The sequence below is a fragment of the Macrosteles quadrilineatus genome, unplaced genomic scaffold (assembly GCF_028750875.1).
Source record: "Macrosteles quadrilineatus isolate MER2022 unplaced genomic scaffold, UCM_ALF_1.0 Scaffold_8__2_contigs__length_117827958, whole genome shotgun sequence".
Lineage (NCBI taxonomy): Eukaryota > Metazoa > Arthropoda > Insecta > Hemiptera > Cicadellidae > Macrosteles > Macrosteles quadrilineatus.
This window is the reverse complement of record NW_026542601.1, coordinates 32923428-32948325: the sequence shown is the minus strand read 5'-3', so window position 1 is coordinate 32948325 and position 24898 is coordinate 32923428. Positions and strand designations below refer to the sequence as shown.

General features: G+C 33.2%; 2 protein-coding genes across 5 annotated transcripts in view; one reads left to right on the top strand and one right to left on the bottom strand.

Moving 5' to 3' along the window:
- Positions 1-61: 61 nt before the first annotated feature.
- Positions 62-18374, bottom strand: LOC128999987 (monocyte to macrophage differentiation factor-like). 2 transcript variants are annotated; one of them, XR_008491330.1, is made up of 7 exons: positions 17866-18374; positions 15366-15453; positions 14214-14371; positions 8565-8700; positions 6533-6658; positions 5711-5985; positions 62-4671 (listed from the first exon to the last, which is right to left on the bottom strand). XR_008491330.1 is itself a non-coding variant. In XM_054426815.1 (6 exons), the coding sequence occupies exons 1-6, from the start codon at positions 17937-17939 to the stop codon at positions 5788-5790; spliced, it is 780 nt and encodes a 259-aa protein (XP_054282790.1). In that variant the 5' UTR covers positions 17940-18374; the 3' UTR covers positions 62-5787. The 2 variants fall into 2 exon arrangements, 1 of the variants encoding a protein (XP_054282790.1); XM_054426815.1 differs by having other exon boundaries at positions 62-5985.
- Positions 18375-22653: 4279 nt separating this feature from the next.
- Positions 22654-24898, top strand: part of LOC129000162 (nuclear distribution protein nudE-like 1) — a 29754-nt gene continuing 27509 nt past the window's right edge. For all 3 annotated transcript variants that reach the window (XR_008491347.1, XM_054427101.1, XM_054427102.1), the window contains exon 1: positions 22654-22841. The gene's annotated coding sequence lies outside the window, so the exon portion shown is untranslated. The remainder of the gene's footprint in view (positions 22842-24898) is intronic.

The window sequence follows — 24898 nt, the reverse complement described above, 5'->3', positions numbered from 1 at the left end:
GTTGTCACTAGTTTCAACTTACAATCATAATGAAAAAAGAGGGAAACAAATTAAAAAAAAATTCAATTGATCATCTTTATTTCAAACACATCAACAATAGACTAACAAAAATAATAACAATACAAACAAAAGTTCTCACTTATTACATCTGAAAACTAAAACTACAGTAAAGCTTTACTGATGTTCTTATATTATAGATCCGATAGAATTGACAAAAGTGAACGAGATATGTTGCAGAGTCGTTAATGAAAACTAACCTAGTAAAAATAGAGAGCTGACTGAGCAGTTTACGAAAATATACACTTCAATGGCGTTAAAACTAGAGAAAATTTAACTATTACAATACAACATCTCTTAGTGTTTATGAAACTGTTCTCTAAATCTACAAACATGTTTTGTTGTACTATTTCAATACATGCATTATAATATATCAAGAGAAAACAGTGTACTACAATGTGACTACCTAATTGGAAATAGTCCATAAAAAACGTTTCTCACATTTCATACCCACAACAATCGTTTCCTAAACTGTAATCACAGAAACTTTTCCATGTTTATGTTCACAACAAAGACAAACATATCAAATTTCCATATTATATGTTGTAATCGTAATCCTAATTTACGGTTCATAATAACACAAAACATATCCAATGACATTACAGATTTATCTTTGTAGATAAGCTGAAGACCATTTTATGACGTATGATTTCTGTCTGATATCATCATACCCGTGTCTTAAAACAAACTCCCTTAGTAGATTTCTCATCCTTATGGAACAGCTGAAGCCAATTTTATTGTTAGTTCTGTCCGGTGCACTGTAGAGGTTGTGTTTTGTTTACAATTTGTTTCTTGTTATTTCAGCCATTTAAAACTTTGTTCAACCAAATAAAACGATCAAATCATAAACAATAGCTCGTCCCCTAGTTATATAATGAGAATAATATTGGATTGACATCAGCGTATCTAGCAAGCAACACAAACAGATATTACTGTACAATAGAATGATAAGTTCACTTGCAATATTCTTAGTCAATGTTACTAAGTAGAAGCTGCATCCATGTTCAGTAGAACCTCTTTAATCCGAACTAATTGGGACCAGGGGATAGTTCGTACTATTGAATAGTTCGGATTACAGGAACATATTATTGCTTTAATATAACAATAGCTCAAATGGATCGTAATTGTTACGGGAAAAGTGAAAAATGCTTTATAGAGTAAAAGACAGTGTTTATTTAAATTTTTAACGTTTACAGCAGTAAACATAGTGAATAAACAGTACTGTAAATTACAATAGAAACAATTACAGATACAGTATACAATAAATAACTACTGACTGTGTATAGAGTACAGCAATGAGGCGGTCGGATTAATGAGGTTCTATTGTAATGTCCATTTTATTTAAGACTCAAAATTGTAACGACAAATATTGAACTATTTTTCTTTGCTGTGAACATTAAAACAATGAAATACAATTATTAATTTTAACAAATTGACACAAAACAAAAGTTAAAGCATGGCACTTTAACATTGAGCAATCGAAGAGTAAATAAATCTATGCTCGAATATTTGGGGTAACACAATTGTTGAGAAATATTCCAAATAATTTGTCAAGATGGATATACATTACATACAAAGGTAAACATTTGGTCCCCCCAAATTCATAATTGTTTTTTTTTTTCAATTGTGTGGTTATTAAATCAGTTATATTTCTCTTGTAAATTTTCAGTTTATTAGTTATGCCTCTATGTCAGATTTGACAAACTGTTAAACTGATTCAGGACCTTGATTCAGTGCAAAAACACACATAATTCAATCATAACTGAAGGCTTTTCATGGTCTTGACTAAATAAATGTAAACATAATATTACAACTATGAACTAAGATAGTTGCCATCCCTGAACAAACATGAGTGAAACATTATACACTTATCTATTCATGAACCTAAACGAATGTTGGAAAGTGGAATGTAAGTGATAGCAGAGTATTAAAAGAATGTTAAAATTAAATACAGAAAATAGTACAGTTACTTTCTACCCGTCCCTGAACCTGCCTATCGGTGTCAAACACCTCTTAACACAACTAAAAACAAACACATTTCGACTTCATTCAACTATATAAATTGTAAGAGTACAAAATTAACAACATTACAATCGTGTAAATAATGATACGGTTTTAAATCTTACACTACCGTTCTCAAACTAAGGTATAGTTATCTTTGGCTTTAATGTGTAATTGGTAGGGAAATGAAAACTTATTATACCTTGGATACAGTAGAACCCCGCTTAACTGGAATGCTTGAGGATAAATTAAATTAATACTTGTTATAGTGACAAACGAAAAGACTCATTTTCTACCAAGTAGACTACCACGGAATCTCACAGTTTGGGGTTATTTGACCTACATTCATCGCTGGACTTCAAAGGGCCAAGGGATGAAAATTTAATAATTTATATACAATACTTTCCCCAAAATTAACCTATAAATACCAACCATTGATTATACGGAATGTTTTTGAGCCTATTATTCCAGACAGGCGAGGCTTTATTATATTTTGTAAAACTTAACAAAATTAAAATAGATTAAGCGACACAACCCCTAAGTTCCCTGCTAACTTTATTCTTGATCTTGTATTGATTGAGTAGGTGGCAATGACAGTGGTACCAATGCAGGGGAAAAATGGACCCTAAAATACTCTACCTTCATAAATAAACATCTCTTTATTGTCACACAAACACCTAAACCAAAAATAGCATATCTTTAAACAAGCGAAATTGTCATAAATTAAACTAATCTATCTTTGGAATTATGGCACACACCAGTCCTCAAAACATAAATGATGCTATTTAATGCTCTTAGTGTCATGGTTTATAAATCAATTGAATGGTTTTAGTTTGTAAAATTTGTCTATACAAATTTGGGAATCAATAACATTTTGTGGTAACACACAACAATGATGGATCAGATAAACGAAACACTTAATTAGTTTTGCAACTAAAAAATCTATCCGTCCCGTTAATTTGCATGATATATTTCCCGAGTGAGGATATATTTTCCATAGACAGGTGAACTCAACATAAGTTAAACATCATAAGTAATTTTCGAGATATGTTTTGAACGCCCAACTAAATATGATTCAATCTCATGCTAATTTGTCCACAGCCTTTTTTTATGATTCTAACGCCCAACTAAATAAATATGATTCAATTTTATGGCATTTTATCCACAAAAAGAGACCAATTCCTTCTAAAGAGAAAATTTACAGCCTCTTTGTCTAGCAGTTTTTGTTTCCTCTTATTTTGTCCGTTTTGTTTATATATTCTATTGATTCGGCAAGTATATGCCCAACATTTTAAACCTAAAGTTCAACAAATATTTATTACCCTCTGGAAATGGGGAACCATGCCAAAAAAAGTCCTCTGTACTTCATTAATATAATACACTTTTGAGATTAAAGTTTAACAAATTTAATTCAAATGTTCTAAAAAAACTCATTTAAATTTGAAATTCTTAACAAAATCTGATGCTAGAATGTTCAATTTATCAAACATCTATGTAAGTAATTTGTCCAAAAAAAAATTACTTCTTGGAATGTTAAACATACAAGTTAACTCGGAACTCCTAACTTGTGTCGGTGAAGTAAAAATGCAAATGGTTAGTTTCTAAAAAAAATACTTCTCTATCATTCACCTTTCCTTCTATACACTGTCCTTTTTAATCACGCCAATCTGAAAGGGTGACTTTTTGTAAACTATAGAATCACCATGTCCCCATAAACTATGAAAAACTAAGATAAAATAGAACTTCCAAATAGTAGCAACCCTATGAGAGGCTGGTTAAACATAATTTTCCTCAAGTAAAAAACTGTGGACAGTAGTTGGTCCATCTATGGAATGTCTACTTCGGTAATTAAAATAAAAAATAATGGCTACTTGATCATTTATATCTACCTTTTTCTGTAGTTATAACATTTTAGGTTCCTCTCAAATCTTTCAAATTTGTTTACAGTAAAACCCTGTGATGCTGTTATTACCCAATATTTTGTGGGCTAATTTCACAAAAAATGCCAGGTAATTTGCACATTGTTGTTACAATTTTGTAAACTAACAAAAAACTGAACGCTTCACAGCTTTAATTTGTATAATCCATTAATTACTTAACTGTTGATTTAACTAACAAAAGAGAGGGACTGTACATCTTGATCAACAAAAGATCTGTTATAACTTATTGCTTTATAGAGGTAACTTTTTCAATCCAGGCAACTCTGTTATTTAAGACTACGGGCATGTTTTGGGAACATGTATTGGTGCACCGGTGCAGATGATCCGGTGACTTACTCACCGGTAGCGCCCCGGGGCAAGAGTCTTGAGATCCCAGAACGGTTAGTCGCCGGTTTACGGTGCACAACAGATTGTAATTTACTCATCAACCTACTTATAATATTAAAATCAAGCCAACTTGCTCTCACAGAATAAATTACTGATATATTATTGATTATTCACTTATTAACATAATATAATCCATAAAACTGATAAAACATTATCATTTATTCGATGGAAGAATAGATAAAACATATTCCAATACTTGTGTTTGGTTAGTCTATGATGGAACCGCCAACTTGCCATAGCTGCACTCTGCACTCTGCAGGCAGACTGGAGTCCAAGAACCGGCCAACTAGAAGCCGCCAGTGTATTATGCACTGTACAATTTCTCCGGTGCATAAATCTTGCACCGGTGGGGGAAAAAAGAGGAAACAGCTGAATACTTCCCCAGTAAACTCACCGTTCTCCCAGAACAACGCATTTTCTGCACCGGTTAGTGTTCCCAGAACACGCTCTTTGTTTTATATGTTTGATTACAGAATCACTAGACATATATTGAACTTAACATTCTAAATGTTCTATTTTCAAAGGATAAGTATTTTTACAAAATATTCAGTTTAACAACTGTATATAAAAACCTTTGACATCTTCAATCTCTTTTCCTGGTTTATATGCACTCAAAGACTCATCACTTGCCTCACATAATTTTACACGCTTTAAAACTGCTTGACAGATCGTAATGAAACTTTCAGGCATTATTAAGCATTCAAGGATGGTTTGTGTGAAGTTTGGTGCAGATCCGTCAAAAGGGCTCCGCCCCAGAGGGCTTTAAGTGGGTCAATGTCAAGACTTTTTGAACTACAATGTTTACAAATAAATATAACTAGCTGTTACCCGGCAACTGTTTTTTAGGTTTGAATAATCACAACATGCTGTATTAGTCATGATTTGAAATAGTGCCACAATGTTTCCACAGAGTGCAGCACAGAAAACTATTTTACTTTTGAATAAGTCCATATATATTAAAACCCAATCGCAGCACGCCTGTGCGCTCAACAACGTTTGGTAAAAGCCCCGGGGCAGTTTTTCCCCTCAACAGGGGTTGCCCTCAACAACCCTTTTTACAACTCTTTAGTTCTTTTCTTAACATCTAGCTTTTTCTGACATAATCTGTAGAGAAAAGCCCTACATTTTTTATCAACAAGAACAAAACTCTGAGGTTTTAATATTTATATTCTTGAAATGCACAGTTCAAATACCAACCATTAACCTAATTTCCAACCTTTTACATGAAGATCTAATTTTTGCTCACGCTAAACAGTCACACAAAACCTCAGGGTTACGTTCCGTTTCGCATCTTAAGGAACTGAAAAAATAACCGTAAAGCTTACCAGCAGCCGAACAACAAGGTGAACGTAAACATTGCCTGGGAACACGAGCCGAAGCCCAACCATCGTGGTATCACAGACTAGTCTCCGAGCGCAGGCAGCGGTGCCGAGTAGAGGTGGTGCAAGATGGCGTAGAAGTGTACGGTGGCTGCCGCGCCGACGAACATGTGCCAGATGGCGTGGGCGCAGGGCACCAGGCCATCCGACTTGAAGAAGCAAACACCAACAGCGTAGAGGACTCCTCCCAACATCAGCTCCTGAATACCTGAGAACTCGGCCTGCGAGAATATAAGGTTTATTTATTAGATTTGCTACATACATAGGCCTATGCAATATATAGTATAGGAAAGTGTTACCTTTCCTAACTGAAATAACTGTGGAGGGGGGGAGGGTTGTAGTTTATAACGCTTATATATACATGTAGATTAATCATAATATTTTTAACTACTGCAGGGCTACTGTTTCTTTATACTCCAACTTGTTTGTTTTTTCTTGCAACATTTCACCAATCTTTTAATAATAGCCCTCCCTGGCTGTTTCTGTTCCGACAACTGTCAAGTAACATCAGCTATATCTATAAATTGCAAAGCCCTCACTGACTGACTGACTGACTGGCTCACTCATCACTAATTCTCCTGCTTCCTATTTACTTAGAAGGCTGAAATTTGGCACACTGGTTCTTAAGGTATTAAAAAGGAAAACTAAGTAGTTTATATTCTGATCGGACCTTCGGGCTGTTGGTGATTGTTAGATTACAGATTTTTTACTATTGCCGATACAAAACATAATTTTTATGGTAAACATCGAATTTTTATTCTCACTCACATGTTCAATATGTGCCAAGACTGCCAAGGAAGGAGCCGAGCCCAGGAAAATGTAGAAACAAGTCTCCAATGTCTTGTAGCGCTCGTGGAACATCTGTTGGTAGAGAATGCCAAAAGCCGCCAACACCTGGATAAAAATTGAATAAGCATTTAATTTTGTAGATTTTTCATGTTAAAGACGTCGATGCAAACGTCTTTAATTATGGCATTGGCATTTTTAAAGTTTTTTTTTTAAGGTAACGATTCAAATCTTGGTCTTCAAACTATCTAATATTGACCTTTTGTTAAATAGCGTAATTAATTGTTGTTCCAAGGAAATTGGTACCCGTGTACAAAATTGATATCATCTGGGATCAAACTGACATTTTGAGATTTGGATGAGAGCATTATAACTAGTTATAAAAGCTCTTCTTCAAAAATTAAAACTTTGAATCTGTTAGGATAAGTTAGAACGGTGAGTATTGAACAAAATATAGAACTTTGAAACCTCTCTAAATTGTTTCAAACGAGATTGTGACTACAATAGAAAAAATAATAGAGAGATAATAGGAAATCTGTGGCAAATGCGTTTTTTGCAGTAAATTACAATTATTAGGATAAAATAAATAAAAGTAAGTAATACACATACATTTTGTAACAGGAATGTTCTAATCAGAAGACAGTATGGTAAATATATAAACTGGCTGACTGATATAATAAGTGATGAGGATTAGGGGGCAAGTTACTGGGGGAATCAAGGTCAATAAAATAGCTGAGTTCTAATAATGGGGGTGTACTCACAACAGTCACAACCCATCATAATAGATACTGTACAACATAATATGATGCAAAGAAGTATTATGGTGTACAGTATCATGGGTGTAGTTTTGTTATTAGGGAAATAAAGATCTAAAGATAAAAAAATGGCAGTTAGTTAAGGTTAAGTAGACTAACGTATTAAAATAATTTATTTTTGTAAAAAAATACAACCGACTTCAAACGCTCTAAAAAGAATGAAATAATTTCAATAAAGTAAACTTTTGTATTAGGCAAGCTCACGTATTTTAAGTCGGCGCGGCTCTATGATGATTTTTGATACAAAATTGAAAGAGGGTGTCCATATTGCAGTTGACTATCTATAACTAAAGGTGTTAATCTGCATGTCTTTTTCATAGTTATGCGTTAAGTGTTATTTTTTTATTACCGTAATCAGAGATCGGCATTATAGTGGTATTAACGAGTATCTTTAAAAAGATTATAACGCATTTAAATGTTTTTTAATACTAAACTACCTTCTTTCCTTTATCTTTACTTCAATGTCAGACACTTTTGAACAAAAGGCTCATTTCATAAAATTTTCTCATTTAAAAAATAGAGATGTGAGAAAAAAACATTTTTTGGTAAACTGTGTTTATATTGGAATTGTTATTGCAAATTAATAACAAGTACAACTTTAAATATAGAATTTTAGAATTTCCTGATTAATAATACTGAAACAAACCGAGTCGTACTGACTGATTATCTGTGAGAGACATAAAAAGATAGGATGGTTTGGTTCTGAAAGGTTCATATTATTAATATTATAAATGTGAAAGTTTTGTGTTTGTTTGTTTGAAGTGCAATCACACATTAACTACTGGTCAGATTGGGTTGAAATTTTGTATGATGAAGCTCACATTCCCCACTAACATAAAGACATATTCTTATCCCAAAAATCCTTTCGGGCTCCGCCCCAGTGGCTCTAGAGTTTCCCATGTTAACCTCATGAGTATTCATTTTTAAAAGGTACTAGCTGTAACCCGTGGGCTTTGCCCCGTTTAACTTCTTAATTTTCAAGATGATCTACCAACAGGATGCAGCACTATTAATTCTTTTTGCATTTACGACAATAGCAAATTTGAACCATGCAGCAACAAAAAGCTGTAAGAACTTTACTTTTTTCTGTTTTTTAAGTAATTTTTCCTGCGTAGAATTCCTTAATTTGTTTTACATGTCAAGCCTGATCAAAAGCAAGGCAGATAATAAAAACAACACTCCTAGAAGTGTCGACTCACCCAGACTAACCACCAGAGCTCTGCCGCAATACTGTCCTGAGGTAGAGGTCGCAGCATCACCCAGGGGAAGTACGAGGCTGCGATGAACACGTAGATCATGGCTCTGTCTCCTCGATGCAGCAGATCTTTGAGTTGCCTGCAACACGAGGTAAATTAGAATACTTGTATTGGCAAAGCTGGATTACTCTCAAGCAAAGATAAAATTGATCATTGCTGATCCAGAACCAATTTACCTGTACTATCATTTTGGAAGAACTAACTTACACTATGACCAGTGAAGAAATGTTGTAAATACAGTAGATATTTTTCAATATTTATAGACAATTATTTTGGGGCGGATCGGGTCAGATTCAAATTATGTACCGGTACCCAGGTCTCGGGTCAAATTCTGGTTGTTTTTGAGAGTACAATTTTTTTTTAGGAATTGTTATACTTCAGTCGGTTTGAATGTCTTTTGCAATCTCAGCAAAATATGGAACATCTTCCGTGGTCGCAGGAACAGCTTCTTCTCCTAGGATCTGATAAAATCATTAAAGTCTCCCGTATCTAAACATCATGGATTTCCAATCTTACAGTTTTTGCTGTGCCTTTGGTGATCGCAAAATAAAATCTTAACTCAAAAAATTAAACCGCTTGCGCACTTGTAATATATGCTTAAATGATCACACAGGCAAAATGTGTCTTTCCAACCCTCCTCATTTTCCAACCTCCTCGTTGATCTCGGGTCGAAAAGAGTCACGCCCTAGTAATGAAATATACTATTCTCTGCTGCAGAGAAAGTTCTCTTGGAAGTTATTTAATTTCTTTGAAAGTTCAGTTCACTGTTTAGGGTAACTTTCTCAATCTCTCTACTTTCTCAATTATGTTTATAGTATTTTATGTTGAAATATTTGTGTCATTTTTAGCGAATTTCCTATATAGGGAATAAGCTATTACCGTAGTACTCATGGTAAGACCTGGACCCGGGACCGATTTTTTTTTTCGTTTTGAGGTCCCTAGAGGCCAATAACACCATCCGTTCAAATTCATATATATATATATTTATATATATATGTGTCCGTTAGCGCGATAACTCGAGCAAAAATGATCCGATTTTGATTAAATTTGGTACAAACGTGTAAACCTACGTTTATTCGAACGAGTTCGCGAACCAGCATGATCGGACCATGGGAACGGGGGTTTATGGGGGGTTTTATGGGGTAAAAATGGGGTTTTCCCATTTTTGACCCAAAAAACATCAAATTTTGCAGTTTCTTTCTAAACTATTTTGTAGAGCTTAAAAAAACAAATAATTTAGTATATTGAAGCGTTATAATGCGCCTAATGGTTACGGAGAAAATTCCAAAAAATTGCAAATTTCAAATTCCCATGTTATTCTTATGGAGAATAAGTAAACTGTTGTAGTTTGCTTGTTTATTAACATATTTTGCCCAAATTTGGAACATGTTTTTATTTCTTACTAACAATTAACATTTTACATAAAAAAACACTTTTACCCTCCCTGTTGCAGCAAACCTAAGTATGTGTTAAACTGATTCTATTTAAATAGGGATAAATGTGATATTTTTAAGGAGACATTTTAGTGTAAATTCAATCAGGCAAATGGAAATTCGCTTAGTCTGCAGGTTTGCTGCGGCGGGGGTATTTTAATATTTTATACGTTGGAAGTTAATTTTTGTTAGCTTATTACAGGTTAAATTGGTATAGAAGTCTTATTTTTCCTATATTCAACTCTTAACACAATTTTTTTTTATTTTATCTAATTTTTAATGATTTATTTCTTTGTATTATTGAACTTCTTCCATAATTAATTGATAGGTGATAAAACTTGCAGTAATTATTAGTCAAGATAACAGACTTTTCACATGTTGTAAGTAAGTAGATTATTCACAAGCACTTGTGACAGGTGATTTTAGTTTTGACATGTGTTTGACGTACGAACATGTGTGCTACTGCGTTGTTTTTCACAATATTGCTCTCTCATGTAAGAATATAATTTACATTTGTGAGGAATCAATTGGGCCATAGTACAAAAAATATCATAGTCTAGGTTCCTTGTTTTTTTTTCTCTGCTAAAATGGCGCACAAGTTGGTTCTATGATATTAAATAGCATTAAAAAGTTATAAGGTTTATCAACAGGGTGCAGCACTATTATTTTTTGTTTAATTTATGACAACAGCTAATTTAAGCCACCTAGAAACAAAAAGCTGTGGTACACAATGAGAACTTTACTTTTAGCGAATTCCCCTATAGGGAAGTAGCTATTACCCGTAGGTGGCATGGTAAGACCTAGGCCCGGGACCGATTTACTTTTTCATTTTGATGTCCCCAGAGGACAAAAACACCATTCGTTCAAATTTTTATATATGTATATATATATATATATAAAATATATATATGTGTCCGTGAACGCGATAACTTGAGTAATTTTTGTCCGACTGTGATGAAATTTGGTTTAAAGGCGTAAAGCGGGATAAACTTGAATGAGTTCGCGAGCCAGCATGATCGGACCATGGGAACAGGGCTTTACGGGGGATTTTATGGGGTAAAAATTGGTTTTTCTCACTTTTGACCCTCAAAACAGTTTCCCAATTTCTCTTTAGAACTTTTTAAAGAGCTTAAAAAAAAACAAAAAAAAAATAGTGTATAAAAGTATTTTCGTACGGTTATTTTTTTTTGTTGGTTGTTTACCTTGCGTTTGCTTGAATCGCGTCCGATTTGAATGACTAATAGCTTAAACATGAGAGCCGATATTTCACTGAAGGTTCTTAAGGATTATATAATGATAAATGGTAAAATAAACGAAAATAAATCAAATTTATGTTTTTTGGTTGAGTAGTACAGTAGATAAATATATGCCGATGCTTGATGTGAAGTCTGTGCGTGCATACCTTCAATTTGAGACCTCAATCATGAAAATCGGTCGGGTAGAAGAGCCAAAGGAACTTGGAAAAGAAAAAGCAAATTTAAATCTCATAAGAAATACATGGGGAGCAAATTACGTTTATGTATAAGCCTAATGGGTCAGTAGGCCTATATAAATATTTGCCGATGCTTGATGTGAAATATGTGCAAGCATACCTTCAATTTAAGACCTCAGTCATGAAAATCGGTCAGGTAGAAAAGCCAAACGAACTCGGAAAAGAAAAACTATTTTTTTTTTTAAATAGCCTATATAAGTTTTACCGGTACAATTGTTGTTCAACACAGCTTTTATTAAACTTCATTATAATGTATAATTTATTGTGAAATTGTTTTTGTATTCATTTTCATCTACTCAGAGCATTTTAATGTTGATTTAAATTGTGAACATTAACTTTTAAATTGAAATATAAAATATCAACTCTTCATTATATACCATATTAAGTGAGTAGACAAGTCTCAAACAATTAATATAAATGAATGAAAAACATTGTTTCTTTGCTAGTTAGGTCAATGATCTATCGACGTTTCTTTTGAATGGGAACAATCGGTGTGGAGTTTCTATTTGACCTTCTAACCAATTGACCCTTGAACTTCAATATCACAGTGGCATCAGACAGGCAAATAGATGATCGGTGCTGTTATTAGAAAAATATGGACTATCGTTAGAGGAAAACTGCTTTGGAATTAGAGTACAAAAAATAATCTAATCTATCTCCAAACAAAACAGATTTGTTATGAAAGAACATATTGGTAACTATAGTTAATTATTAAATATATACAGAAAGTTTGATTTAACTGATATTCCTACATTACAAATTTTATTAAGAAAAAAAAATATATTTAAAAAGCCGAGACTTCCATGGTCAAATTTAAACACGGTAACAGTTTTCTTAAAATATGCCAAAATATCAAATGCAGTGGCGGTTCCAGGAAATTGTCAAAAGGGGGTCTATTGGGGGAGTCCCAAACCCCCGAAGAAAAAACGGGGCTTAGGGTTTATACTTTGAAAAATTTTGTATTTTTAAAGCCGTTTTGTGGCTTTCTAAAGCCATTTTAATGTCTAGATATTTATCCGAAAACGTCCTTTACGTTTTTAGGATAAAATGTATGTTTTAATTTATTTTTCCTGGGTTCAATAGGAGGGTTTTAGACCCTTCCCCCCATTGGAACCGACACTGATTCACATGCATATTTTCAGGTGAAAAAGAGTGAAGAATGAATGAAATCAAAAGGCTTGTGAATGAATAAGAATACAGCTTTGCTACTGATAAGATCATCTGGTTATTTTTAGCCAGGGCCATTTATTAAATTCCATATGATTAATGGCAAATCAATTAAAATACAAATTTAAACAACTTATTCACAACACAAAATGGTCAACAATAGCAATGATTCTTTTTGGCAAGTTATAATTCCAGATATTAATTAATAGCTTAAGGGTAAAATTACTAGAGTCGGGACCACGTAAGTTTGCAGTTGAGGGAGGAGCCTATTTACCATATGGTTTCGAATGAACCAATGAGAACCGTGCGGTGTTGCCAAATCTAATAATACCAGCTGATTTGAAAATATTGCTTAGTACATTTTAATTAGTGTTGTCAACGGGCGATGTGGCAACGTCGCACTAGACTTGTCTTGTGATTGGCTGCCACCAACTGCAAACTTACGTGGTCCCGACTATAGTTGCAAATTTTAAATGAATAGGTATACCCTACAAGTCTATCAATAATTTATGCTAGCAAAAGGTTGATGTAACAAGACCAAAGTTTGGACTTTTCCTTTTCAAAAAACATCCAAAATTCTAATGGCTTATAAACAAAAAACAAAAACAAAAAATTATAATGAAAGTTTGGTAATTTGTGTTTACAAAGTAACAATGAACACAGGAGGAAACAAGATCTCAAAGCCTAATAGATTCTTGTTGATTAATTACTGATAAGGTTAACTGTCAAGGCCTTACTGGCCTCAATCAATTGTGTTTGGAAATTGATCTGTGAGACTCCCAACAATTGGGAAGCCTACTTCAATGCCTCCTATGACTGTAAAGAATTTTGAACTGAAATAAAATGTCCAACTATTATTAACTGGTCTTTAAATAATTTATAATACACTGCAAGCATTGTATATGGCTACAACTTATTTATATAGATTAATAAATCATAGATCATAGACAATAAATCATTCATTTCACTTAATAAACAACAAAGGAATACAGCTTCAACATCTGAACAGCCCCATACAAACAAGATGTGACTTTTTTTTTAACGTAACTTAAGTCGAAGAAGAGCATACTTAAAACTTATTTTGTCTCAATTATTGCTTTTTACAACTAGTTTGTTTTTATATTTATTAGGTATCTAGACAGTTTCGATATAGTACCACGGCTAATAGTTTTATTGAAATATCCAAACAGTAGGCCTATTTTAATATGTTATATTACCCTATAGAATAAGGTGTTTGAACTGTTCTAAACTTAAAATGTTACTTAAAAACTACCTGTTAAAACTGTGTTCGTAGATTTAAATTTCATACATGATATTAAATTAATCCTTAGTTAAGATATTTCCTGACAGTGCCATACATGTAAAGCAGTGTAGCAGTGATAAAACATTCTCATCATTCTACATTAACCAACATTAAACTTGTCTGCTGATCCATAAAAATGATATGTCTATAAGGAATACGTTTGATCTATACCATTAACAAATAATAGAAAAACTCACTGGTTATGGCCGCAGTAGAAGATGGAGTGGAAGACAGTCGAAACAGTAAAACACAGTACGAGAGCAGATCCGTACACAACTGCGGAGAAATACTGCAGTCTGGTGGCTGACCGGTGAATTAACACCGTTCCTGCGTAGATACTCGGTGGGATCCATATCTACAAACAGAACTGACGTAAGAGCTGTTCAGAGTGTTGGTTTATAGTGACATTTAGTGTGTCAACGAAATCATTGTTGTTGGCCATATTATCAGGTTGGATAAAATTATACAAATGTGCCAAGTTCTAAACATAATATTGTATATTTCCATACAAAATACAAGGTACAAAAAATTAAAATATTGTTTTGGTTTTGTTTTGTGGAAAAAAGTGAAAACAGCCTTTGTATGAGAAACCACTTTATCTAAAACTTGTAAAATATGTGTTTTTAGGTAGCGTGTGGGTAGGGTGTGCTATGTTAATTGTGACGATAAATATAGGTTCAAAATGTAGAGTAGATTAAAGTTGTAGAACATGGCTTGCACCGTAGCAAAAATGATGATAGGCTAGTAAATAGTGCCTTAAGTAGCCTATGGTAAAACTCGCCTTATACGCACCTCAGTAAACCGAGGTTGACTGAAACCATAATACAAAACCAATTGGAAAAGTGGCGTAGGTGATAAGCCATGCTAGGCTTCAATCAATATCACAGCAAACGCTTTTGCAATTAAGTTAAAAATACAATTGTCGATTAATTTAGAAAATAGTTTTTGAGTAAACGTCGTAGATTTTAAGATGAAATGTTGGGGATCTTTTAGGACCAAAATTCTTTAAAGTTTAATGGTTGGTTACTCGTAACCGAAAAAATATGTCATCCAAAATGACCTCACTCCTTTTATTTTGTCCACCGAACCCAGTAAAGCGTTTATTACAACCAATTCTTTTCAACTATTAGGTCTACCTAGTAGTTAAATTTAATAGTGTTAAGTTTTATCAATCAAAAATTCTTAAGCCCTAGTTCCAAAGATCCAAACAGAACAAATTGCCTTTCAAAAAATTATACAAAACACCTAAGTTACACAAACTTTAAAACCAAACAATAAAAAAGTTGATAATAAGGGTACAGTACTTGAAGCACAAACTTGTTGTAGGCCTACTTGAAACACAAACTTACACCATGGGTGATGATGTTGGCGACATGTTCGATGGTGGTTGGAACATAGGCGCATCCAGGGCTGGCTCGGGAGTTCTTCCACTTCACCCTAACAATATAAAATATGAATTTAAAAACTGAATATGTGTTGAAAAAACCAAACATATGACTCATACGACTTTACAGAGTACTTTTTATACTTATAGTTTTGATTTAAGTGCATAAGTTAATAAAGCTGTCCATAAATTAAATTCTCAATCAAACTCCTGAAGCTACCACCCTTTTAACAAAATGGGAGTGTCCTGAACATGTATTTTACCTGGCGTTCAGGGACACTTTTATATGGGGGGGAGGAATGGTATAGGTAGTACAAACCTGAGACACGGTGTTCTTGAGAAGAGGAGGCGAGTGAAAATTTAAAAACGTACGTTTTCAAGAAAAGCACTTTATAATAATTTTTTTCTCTTTTTCAGAACTTTTTTTTAATTTCATTGCCGTTTTGACGTTTCATAAAATGTCTATAGTAACGCAACATCTTTGGTGGTTTTTTATTAATACGGTACAGCATCTGTGATGGAAAAATACAAAATTCCGTCACGACCATAAAGAACGTAAAAATTAATATTAAAAATAGTTAGGCCTAATGGTATTTTTATAAATATGTTTTGCTGTAAATAGATTTAGTTTTAGGGTCATTTTGCAATCAACAGTTCCAGAAGCTTTTGTTGCATTTGGTATTTTTTTTTTTAATTGAAGTTTGTATAGCTCCGAACAAACTTTCCCGATATATGAAAAACATTTATCTTTTTAAAGAGGCTTACTTCTTGTGTGTATAAAACATTGGAATATGATGATTTATCAATTTTGGAATTTTTTATCAACGTTGTGGTCAGGGAGAAGTGTTACTGTCTGGAATTGGTGATTAACGAGAATAGCTATATTGTTTATTTAGGTTTTCCCTCCACTTCTCTTATTATTATAATATTCCACAAGACTTGATAAACCATAATTAATTTTTTTTATGCAATAGTTTTACACATAACCCCTAGATACACTATAGGCCTAAGCTTTAACTTATATGAAGCAATAAAGATACCTGTCTAAAGTATAATAGAGTATAATAAAGTAAAGTATAATAAAGATACGCGGTCTATGTAAAAATAGTTAAAAATCAATTTTATTTACATCCTTCAGTTAATTTTAGGCCTACTGTTATGAGGAAAATTTTTGTTTCAATGAAACTAAACTGTGCAATTTACAATGAAATTAAAATTTATTTTCACGACCATAACACAGTAAGCTTACAATTGATAAAGCTATTTTGGTCGTCAAAAAACCTGTGATGGTTTTGATGCCCTGGTTGTGAAATCACGTATTATTTGGCTCTGTTTTGATGGCAGCCTTACACCTCATGTTTGAGGAGGCAAAGTGGATTTCTAGGTTAACGTAGCAATTAAAATATCGTACAACAAAAATTAACACCATGTCTACCTTATTACATGACTACGTACAGTCGTGGAAACACCAAAATTACAAAAAGCACAAATAAGTTACCTATATTAATCTTGTTTTCATTTTTTACTGGAAAACCAACGGCACAACAAAACTAATGCACATCCCGAACCAGTCTCTAAAAAAACCAACTGCATGACGTTATCGCTACCAGGATTGCCACTGTCGTGTTCCAAAGTTGCAAATTTTGCCATTATGGTCGGGACGTCAAATTGAGGGACAGACTTATCTTGTCATGGTAGTCAGTTTGAAATGAAAACAAAATTATTACCGGTATATGCTCCTTTTTTGTAAGTTTAATAATTATTGTCTAAAAACAGCGTGAAAGTTGAAAAATGTAGACCTACCATAGGGGCACGTGATGGTCGTGAATTTTTAAGAGACTTTAAAATACCTAGAACCTACTTAAAACCAAATAAATGTTTGTAACATGTTGCCCCAATCCCAAAACGGGTAAACTTCCATATCTGTTGGCACAAACAACCGAATGAGTAATATTGATTATTTGATTGTTTAATTCGATATATCGTTTGGTTCAATCGATATTTTAATTCGGTTGTTTGTGCCAACAGATATGGAAGTGTAGGTACCCAAAACACATACTTAATAACTTACTGTAATAGACTACAAATAGGTACAGTATCTAAGTACGAAGTAAAAGGTCAGGGACATTAAAACGTAGGCCTATGTTTCAAAATTTTCACTCAGGCCTTAATCAAACCCAACAAAAATAGTTTTAATTAGTATCGCTACATATTTTTATATGGTCGCTGTCTATGAGAACACTTTGGGAAAATACAAATTGCAGAAAAAAGAGACTACTTATAGATTTCTTTTAATTTAAGTTAGCTAGGTGATTAAAATCACGTATTACATATACTATAAGTATTTAAATGCTTTGTATCATTACCGGTATACAGATTATAGCCCAAGAATCTATTCTATTTAACTTAAGTTAGTTAAAAGTAATTAATTTTTTATAGGTGTTGGATAGGTTCCAAGTGCTTACCCTTTTGGCAGAAGCCATCCTAGAAACTTAAAGGGTTCTGATGCCCAAGAGGGCAGAAGGTTAAAAATGGTCATTTTAATTTAATTGAGCAGAATATGGAGGTAAACTTCTGCTCTGGTCCGTTGGTACTAGGGTATTGATTTTCTCATAGTTGTATAATCATTTTCGCACATAAACATGCCTCGTATGTCGTTATTTAATTAAGCATGAGGCTGAAACCTTTTAAAATCTTGAGGTGCTTTATTTAGTCCAAGGTTACTCTAATAGAAGGCTTATTATCCAATCCACGACCAAATACTTTAGAACTGTTTTACTTCATAACTATCGCACTTCTACCACATTTGGAACAGAATAATATTTTATCTAAAAATTATCACAATAAAAGTTGCAGTGTTTGTTGTAACTTAAAACTTAAAATCACAATGAAGATTTGATTAAATTAAATTGCAAGTTAGTATAAAGAGACCCCATTCACAACATCATAAGCTGGAGCCGACAGCGTAACATAAACTAACAATGACATTATTGGGAATTGTGACGAATAGACACAATACAATGAACTGAACTAACAGCAGTGAGCAGCAGTGTTGCCACCGCGTTGTTGCGATTTTACCCTAAAGGCGGGCTAAAATTACCCTAAATTACCCTAAATCTACTTTCAATTACCCTAAAAATTACCTTAAATGTTAATATTTGCGTTTAATAATATAAAACATTGTTAAAATCATATAAATCTTACATAAGGTGGTTAATTATACTAAATGAAGTTCCAATATCAATCAATGTACGTAAAATTATACTCGATTCTAAAAAACCACCCGAAAGAAGAACAAAAAAATGTTGATATTGATCAGCTCTATCGACTATATCGTATAACGAAAAATATCGAATCAAGAACTATCGTATTTTTTTACTGTATCGACCCATTACTACTGTTTTTGGACAATCATTTCTTTAAAATACAGTACGGTACCACCAAAGCTTTAATCTATACATAGTAGTAATTTCTTGACACAATTTGTAAAATAATCCAGTTTAATTCAATTCGATCACATAATTAAATATCAAACCCAGTAATGAACAATATTTCATATTTTATTAGGCCTATAACGTGTTATAGAATCGAATACATTCTAAAACAGATAATTCCCAACTATTGATAAGATCGATTAGGATAACTTATTATGAAAAATTCATCATAGCAATCGATTTAAACCGGTTGAATCAAATATGACGGTTTGGCCATAGTATGTAATGAACGTTTTTTGCCAAATTTTGAAGTTTTTTTAATTTTTTTAGTAAAGTTTCCATTGTTATGCTAACTTTTAGTTTTACCCTAAAATTACCCTAAATCTACCATTACCCTAAACTTTACCCTAAGACCAGTAAATTACCCTAAAAAAGGGTAATTACCCTAAAAGTGGCAACACTGGTGAGCAGACAGCAGCACTGGGAGGGGATGAAACTGCAACTGACAACATTGAACTAACTGACAGTCAGTGTTGCCAAGCTATTGAACCAACAATCTAAATTGTAACATTGATATACTACTAGTAATGAATGTGGAATACAATTGATCATTCAATAATTACTTTATTGAGATTGACATCATGTAAATATTTATGGCTAAAATACCTATTAATTCACAATTTTCTTTCAACGATTGACTTATGTGTTTTGCTTGATGGCTCCTAATGGCAACGATACAGAGAACTGCGAATCACTGTTGATCAGTAACGGATTCACATCACTAAATAAAACTATAAACTTATCTATGTTTAATCTATGATAAAACCAGTGCACCAAAAGTAGGAAGGCTCTGATTGAAAAAGTACATACATAGAATAGACTAATTAAATATTTGGAAATCCTGTATGGTAAACGCTTAATGATTGTGGATATTAAACCGAGTCCCGCAAGGTCCAATTCTTGGACCAGTTTTATTTTTAATTTTAATTAATGATGTTAGCCAATATGTAATAGTATATTTCGTAACAAGGGCCGAAAATGAGGTTTTGCCGGCTCGAGATAGTTTTTAAGTTCGAGACGAAGTCGAGAACTTAAATCGATCGAGAGCTGCAAAACCATTTCGGTCCGTGGTACGAACGCTATTTTTCACCACACTATACACTATTACCACTATTAACCACTATAATAATGCACACTGATAGTCAACACAACTACAACTTTAAGGTTATGTGAAAAAATAATTTGAGGAATCAGCAAAAATAAAAATAAATAAATAGTTGCTATAGTCCAGTCAAGGAATGAGGTGTAGAGTGCGTGAGCAGGTAACTAAGCGATTCCTTCAGAAACTTGTTCAGGGGGCTTAGGGTGTTAACATACCAAAAGTCCTGACTCCTAGGTGGTGAGCCAGGGGGTGGAGAGGGGAAAAAGGCGGGGGGAGAAAGGTACGCATTTTGGGTTTTTTGATTATATCTCGAATACTATCAACTTTTTGTATACTATAGTAAATTATAAAATTGAAGAAGATTAAATTTTCTACAAGAAAAGTATATAACGTGTTTATTTTGGTTCAACAGATTACGAGTTATAACTTATTTAATTGATATCTAATTAAGATCTTCTTCCATAAGAAATACATGTAAATTAGTATGCGAAATGGGGCGAATCCTATCCGCCCAAAGGAAATATAAATGATATTCTGGAAATCTTGACAAAATATCCAGTAATTTGACACTTTAATGGAATCATTAAAATTGATCCAAAATTAAGGCGAGGGCGAGGTAACAAAATTTCGAGTTTTGGTGTTTTTTTTATTGAAAATATATAAAAAAACCCTTAAATCATCCCATTTTTAAACGCTCACCCTCGCTTTAATTTTTGACAAAATTTCATGATTAAAGTGTCAAATTACTGGAAATTTTGTCAATATTTCCAGAATATCAGTTATATTTCCTTTGGGCGGATAGGATTCGCCCCATTTCGCATACTAATTTACATGTATTTCTTATGGAAGGAGTATTTTAATAAGATATCAATTAAATAAGTTATAACTCGTAATCTGTTGAACCAAAATAAACACATTATATACTTTTCTTGTAGAAAATTTAATCTTCTTCAATTTTATAATTTACTATATAGTATACAAAAAGTTGATAGTTTTCGAGATATAATCAAAAAACCCAAAATGCGTACCTTTTTCCCCCCCTTTTTCCCCCTCCACCCCCTGGCTCACCACCTAGGAGTCAGGACTTTTGGTATGTTAACACCCTAAGCCCCCTGAACAAGTTTCTGAAGGAATCGCTTAGTTACCTGCTCACGCACTCTACACCTACTTTTGGATCATTCATTGACTGGACTACTAGGCAACGGTGATGGATTTTGATTGTGTATTTATAGTGCGTTCAAACAGCCGTGGCACCTGATGGATTAGGAGACCCCATGAAAACCCTTGGAGTCTCCTAATCCCTCAGGTGCCACCGCTGTTTGAACGCACTATAAAATGCATTCATTAAGCAAGTAAGCGGACAGCTGACTTTGCGGCCCCGGCCTGTAAAAACCTGCTCGGTCCCCAAATCACAATGACAGCTGGCATGGCCAGCAAAACGTAACTTTCAGCCACCAATTAACGTATGTAATACAGCCAAAAACATCATAGTGTGGTGAAAATTGTTTTTCTTGTGTTTATGCTGATGCTGACGACACTTCCTTGGTTTCATGTCATAGTAACTCAGGATGCTCTTATTCATAATCTCAGATTAACTTTCAGAAGGTTATTCACTGGTTCACAGTAAATGGTCTCTTTATTAATGAGGATAAAAGTATAAAACATATAGTCAATGATAAAACTAAAAGAATGTTGGTGTCCTTAAACAATGAAATGTGTAATGTTGATTGTTCTGACAGTGTAAATCTGCTTGGAGTTATTATAGATAGTAAATTAAAGTGGCAAGCCCGTACAGATTTTGTGTGTAAAAAATTGTTTGAGTACCGATTTTGTTGTTTATCGTTGAGTAATTTAAAGAGATTTGTGCCTGTTAGCCTATACATACCTTAGGATGGAATCATACTTTTCATATTATGAGAGTATTTTGAGATCATTTGGTGAAACAGTATATGCATTAATAGATGTTTTATTAAACCCTTAGGAGAGCAACAATTTCTTCGGAAGTTAGCATTTTTTGCTAAAAAGACGAACTTCCGATAAATTGGCAGAGATAAACTTAACATAAAAATTTTTGCTCTTTCAATGACTTTTTTCATGACTTCAAATTCAAATTCAAATTGTTTATTTGGCCATTAAACATACATAATAGGCTATGTCAATACATAATTCAACAAAATAAAAATAAAACCATCGTCAGAGATTGGTTAACAATAAAATCAAACCATGCTTAGTTTAAGTCAAAAGCAGACAAAATAAAAAGTTAAATAAATCAGATTAAATTTATTTATTGACCATGCACATTTATTGACTTCATCATGTTCTTTCTCATCCACGCCACTAATAAGCAAATAGTCAAAATATAACCATAGATAAAACATACTCAACTTAAACCTTTGATACCACTGAATAATCAGGGGGTTTCAGATTTGTATCCTGTAAATTTCATATAGTATGGCCAATACTTTTCAATCACTAATGCTTCTATGATAAACCAACTATGTAGTGCTTTAATATAGTATATAACGCTTTGTAGGCATTTGTCCAGAAATGTGACTGGAGGAATTTGTTTTGCAATTTTCATATCTGCCTCTTTTTAAACATTCAGGTGGCTATGACGTCACCTTTCTTTGGATCGTCGTCGGGGTCGGGTGAGACAAAACAGAAAGTCAACTCAACCTGTGTATCTGATCTGTCAGCCATTAAGGAATACGAATTATTTTTCTGCTTATTGTTGAATTTCTACCTTATTTTCGTAATTACTCTGGTATTTAAAATCGTAAAAGATAAAAAATTTGGTCTCAAAATTAATTTGAGTGCTTTTGTTCATCCGACTCTAAGCTAATAGGTAAGTCTCAAGCGCTTGTTCTTAGACGATTATTGATTGTGTCAAAACCAGAACTAGGCTACTGTAACTGTCATTTTACAATCATTGAATCATTCTTTAACCTACGTTTTTCAGTGACATGTATGTGTATATTTAGTGGTGGGTCCTTAGGTTTTAACTAATATTAGTTAGTTGGAAACTGCTAGAGGTACTTAGGCTAGGTGCACACTAAAATATTTTCATGGGTTGAGTAAATTATTGTAAGTTGTGAATAGGGTAGGATAATATGTTTATAAGAGAAAACCTACAAGGACATCCTAAGAATGTCTTAGCCTATGCAAATACAAATGCCCAGTCCTTTGGAATTTGTTGTTTACTTATCTAAGTTAATCATGGTTGATAGCCTAGTAACTTAAGGCCCTTCTACAGCCTTAAAGAATATTTTGAAGCAGACTTTAGCTCTATCAATTTTGCATAATGTTTCTAGTTTTTTTCCTAAAATAGCCACTCTTATTTATTTTTGTAGAATGAACACCAATGTTGTATGTTTGCTTGGCGGCACTTTACTTTAGGTCCTACACTCATTCGAATGAAAATATCGATTTGGTATTCGATTGTTTCATTCGATATATCGTTTGGTTAGTTAGGATAGGTTAACCTTACCTAACTAACCAAACGATATATCGATCGACATTTTCATTTGAATGAGTGTAGGGCCCAAAGTAAAGTGCAGCTGTTTGCTTTAGTGTAGGATAACTTAGCATGTTTTACTATTGTACTTATGACCGTCTTGTGCATTTCAAACGTCCATGACAAGATCATCAGCATGTAATTTTGCCTAAAGATCAATAAATGTCTTATGTCTTGAGTACTGTAGCGATGTAGGCCTATTGTGAGTTAAGAAGGCAAAACGGAACTTTTTTTAACCGACTCCTAATTTGTAACTTTGATACAGCGACACACCTGACTTATGGTAAATCTTATATAAGTTAAATAACTTTTTAATGCTTTTGCATATCATAGGACCAACTTTTTTTAGTTGAAACAGCTGACTAAATTCTTTAATTCTATTCAAATATGAATACTCATAAGGTTAACATGAAATGAAATGAAATATTATTTATTTATACAGGCAAAAGCGTGGGGAACTACAGAGCCACTGCGGCGGAGCACTAAAGATTTTTGAGATAACAATATGCCTATAAGTTTATCGGGAATGTAAGCTATCATCATGCCAAATTTCAGCCTAATCCGTCCAGTAGTTAATGCGTGATTGAACTTCAAACAAACAAACACGCAAACTTTCACATTTATAATATTAGTAAGATTAACAGCTGGTAATTAAGTTATTAGTATAAATGCCTCCAAACGAATTTTTAATTTTGATGTCTAACTTTAAGTTAGGCCTATAGTTTATTACCTCCTGATTCCAAATACAATTATTTTTCACCGCTGATGAGTATTTCTCAAGATATCGCTGTAAAAATATACAACATTACAATAAACAAGGTAGGACAGATGACATTTACAAGTGGGATGAACTATGTATGGGCAAAGTAGGCCTAAGCCAACAGCAAATTGTTTTCTATCATAGTCAAGCAAATGGAAGTGACAACTTTATTAGCTACCTTAACTCTGATTCTGCAATTTGAAAATCACCTGAGGATTAAGTTAGACTTATTTCACTTTCTAAGACCAATAAGTTAGCCCTAACACATTTTATAAAATGTATTATTGTTACCAGTATTTTATTCCTATTAATGATTTATATTTGACCGTTTAGAAATTACATAATAAAATGGTGCTATTCTAACATAACCTTACTAAACCAAACCTCTAGAACTTTAGCAAACTACTTTTGATGTCAGAAAAGTCATGTCAGGGTGGTTGGCCGTGCTTTATGTGAATTTTTGACTGCATTACCTAACTTAAGTGTTTTGAAGTAAGGTTAGATTAGGAAGGTAAAGTTTAGGTTATAATGAATTGAGATGATAGTTTATGTCACCTGTAGACTGTTTTTGTAAAATTAAATCTCTGAGAAAAAACACTTCAAATTACTATTTCAAAAATGCTGCTTA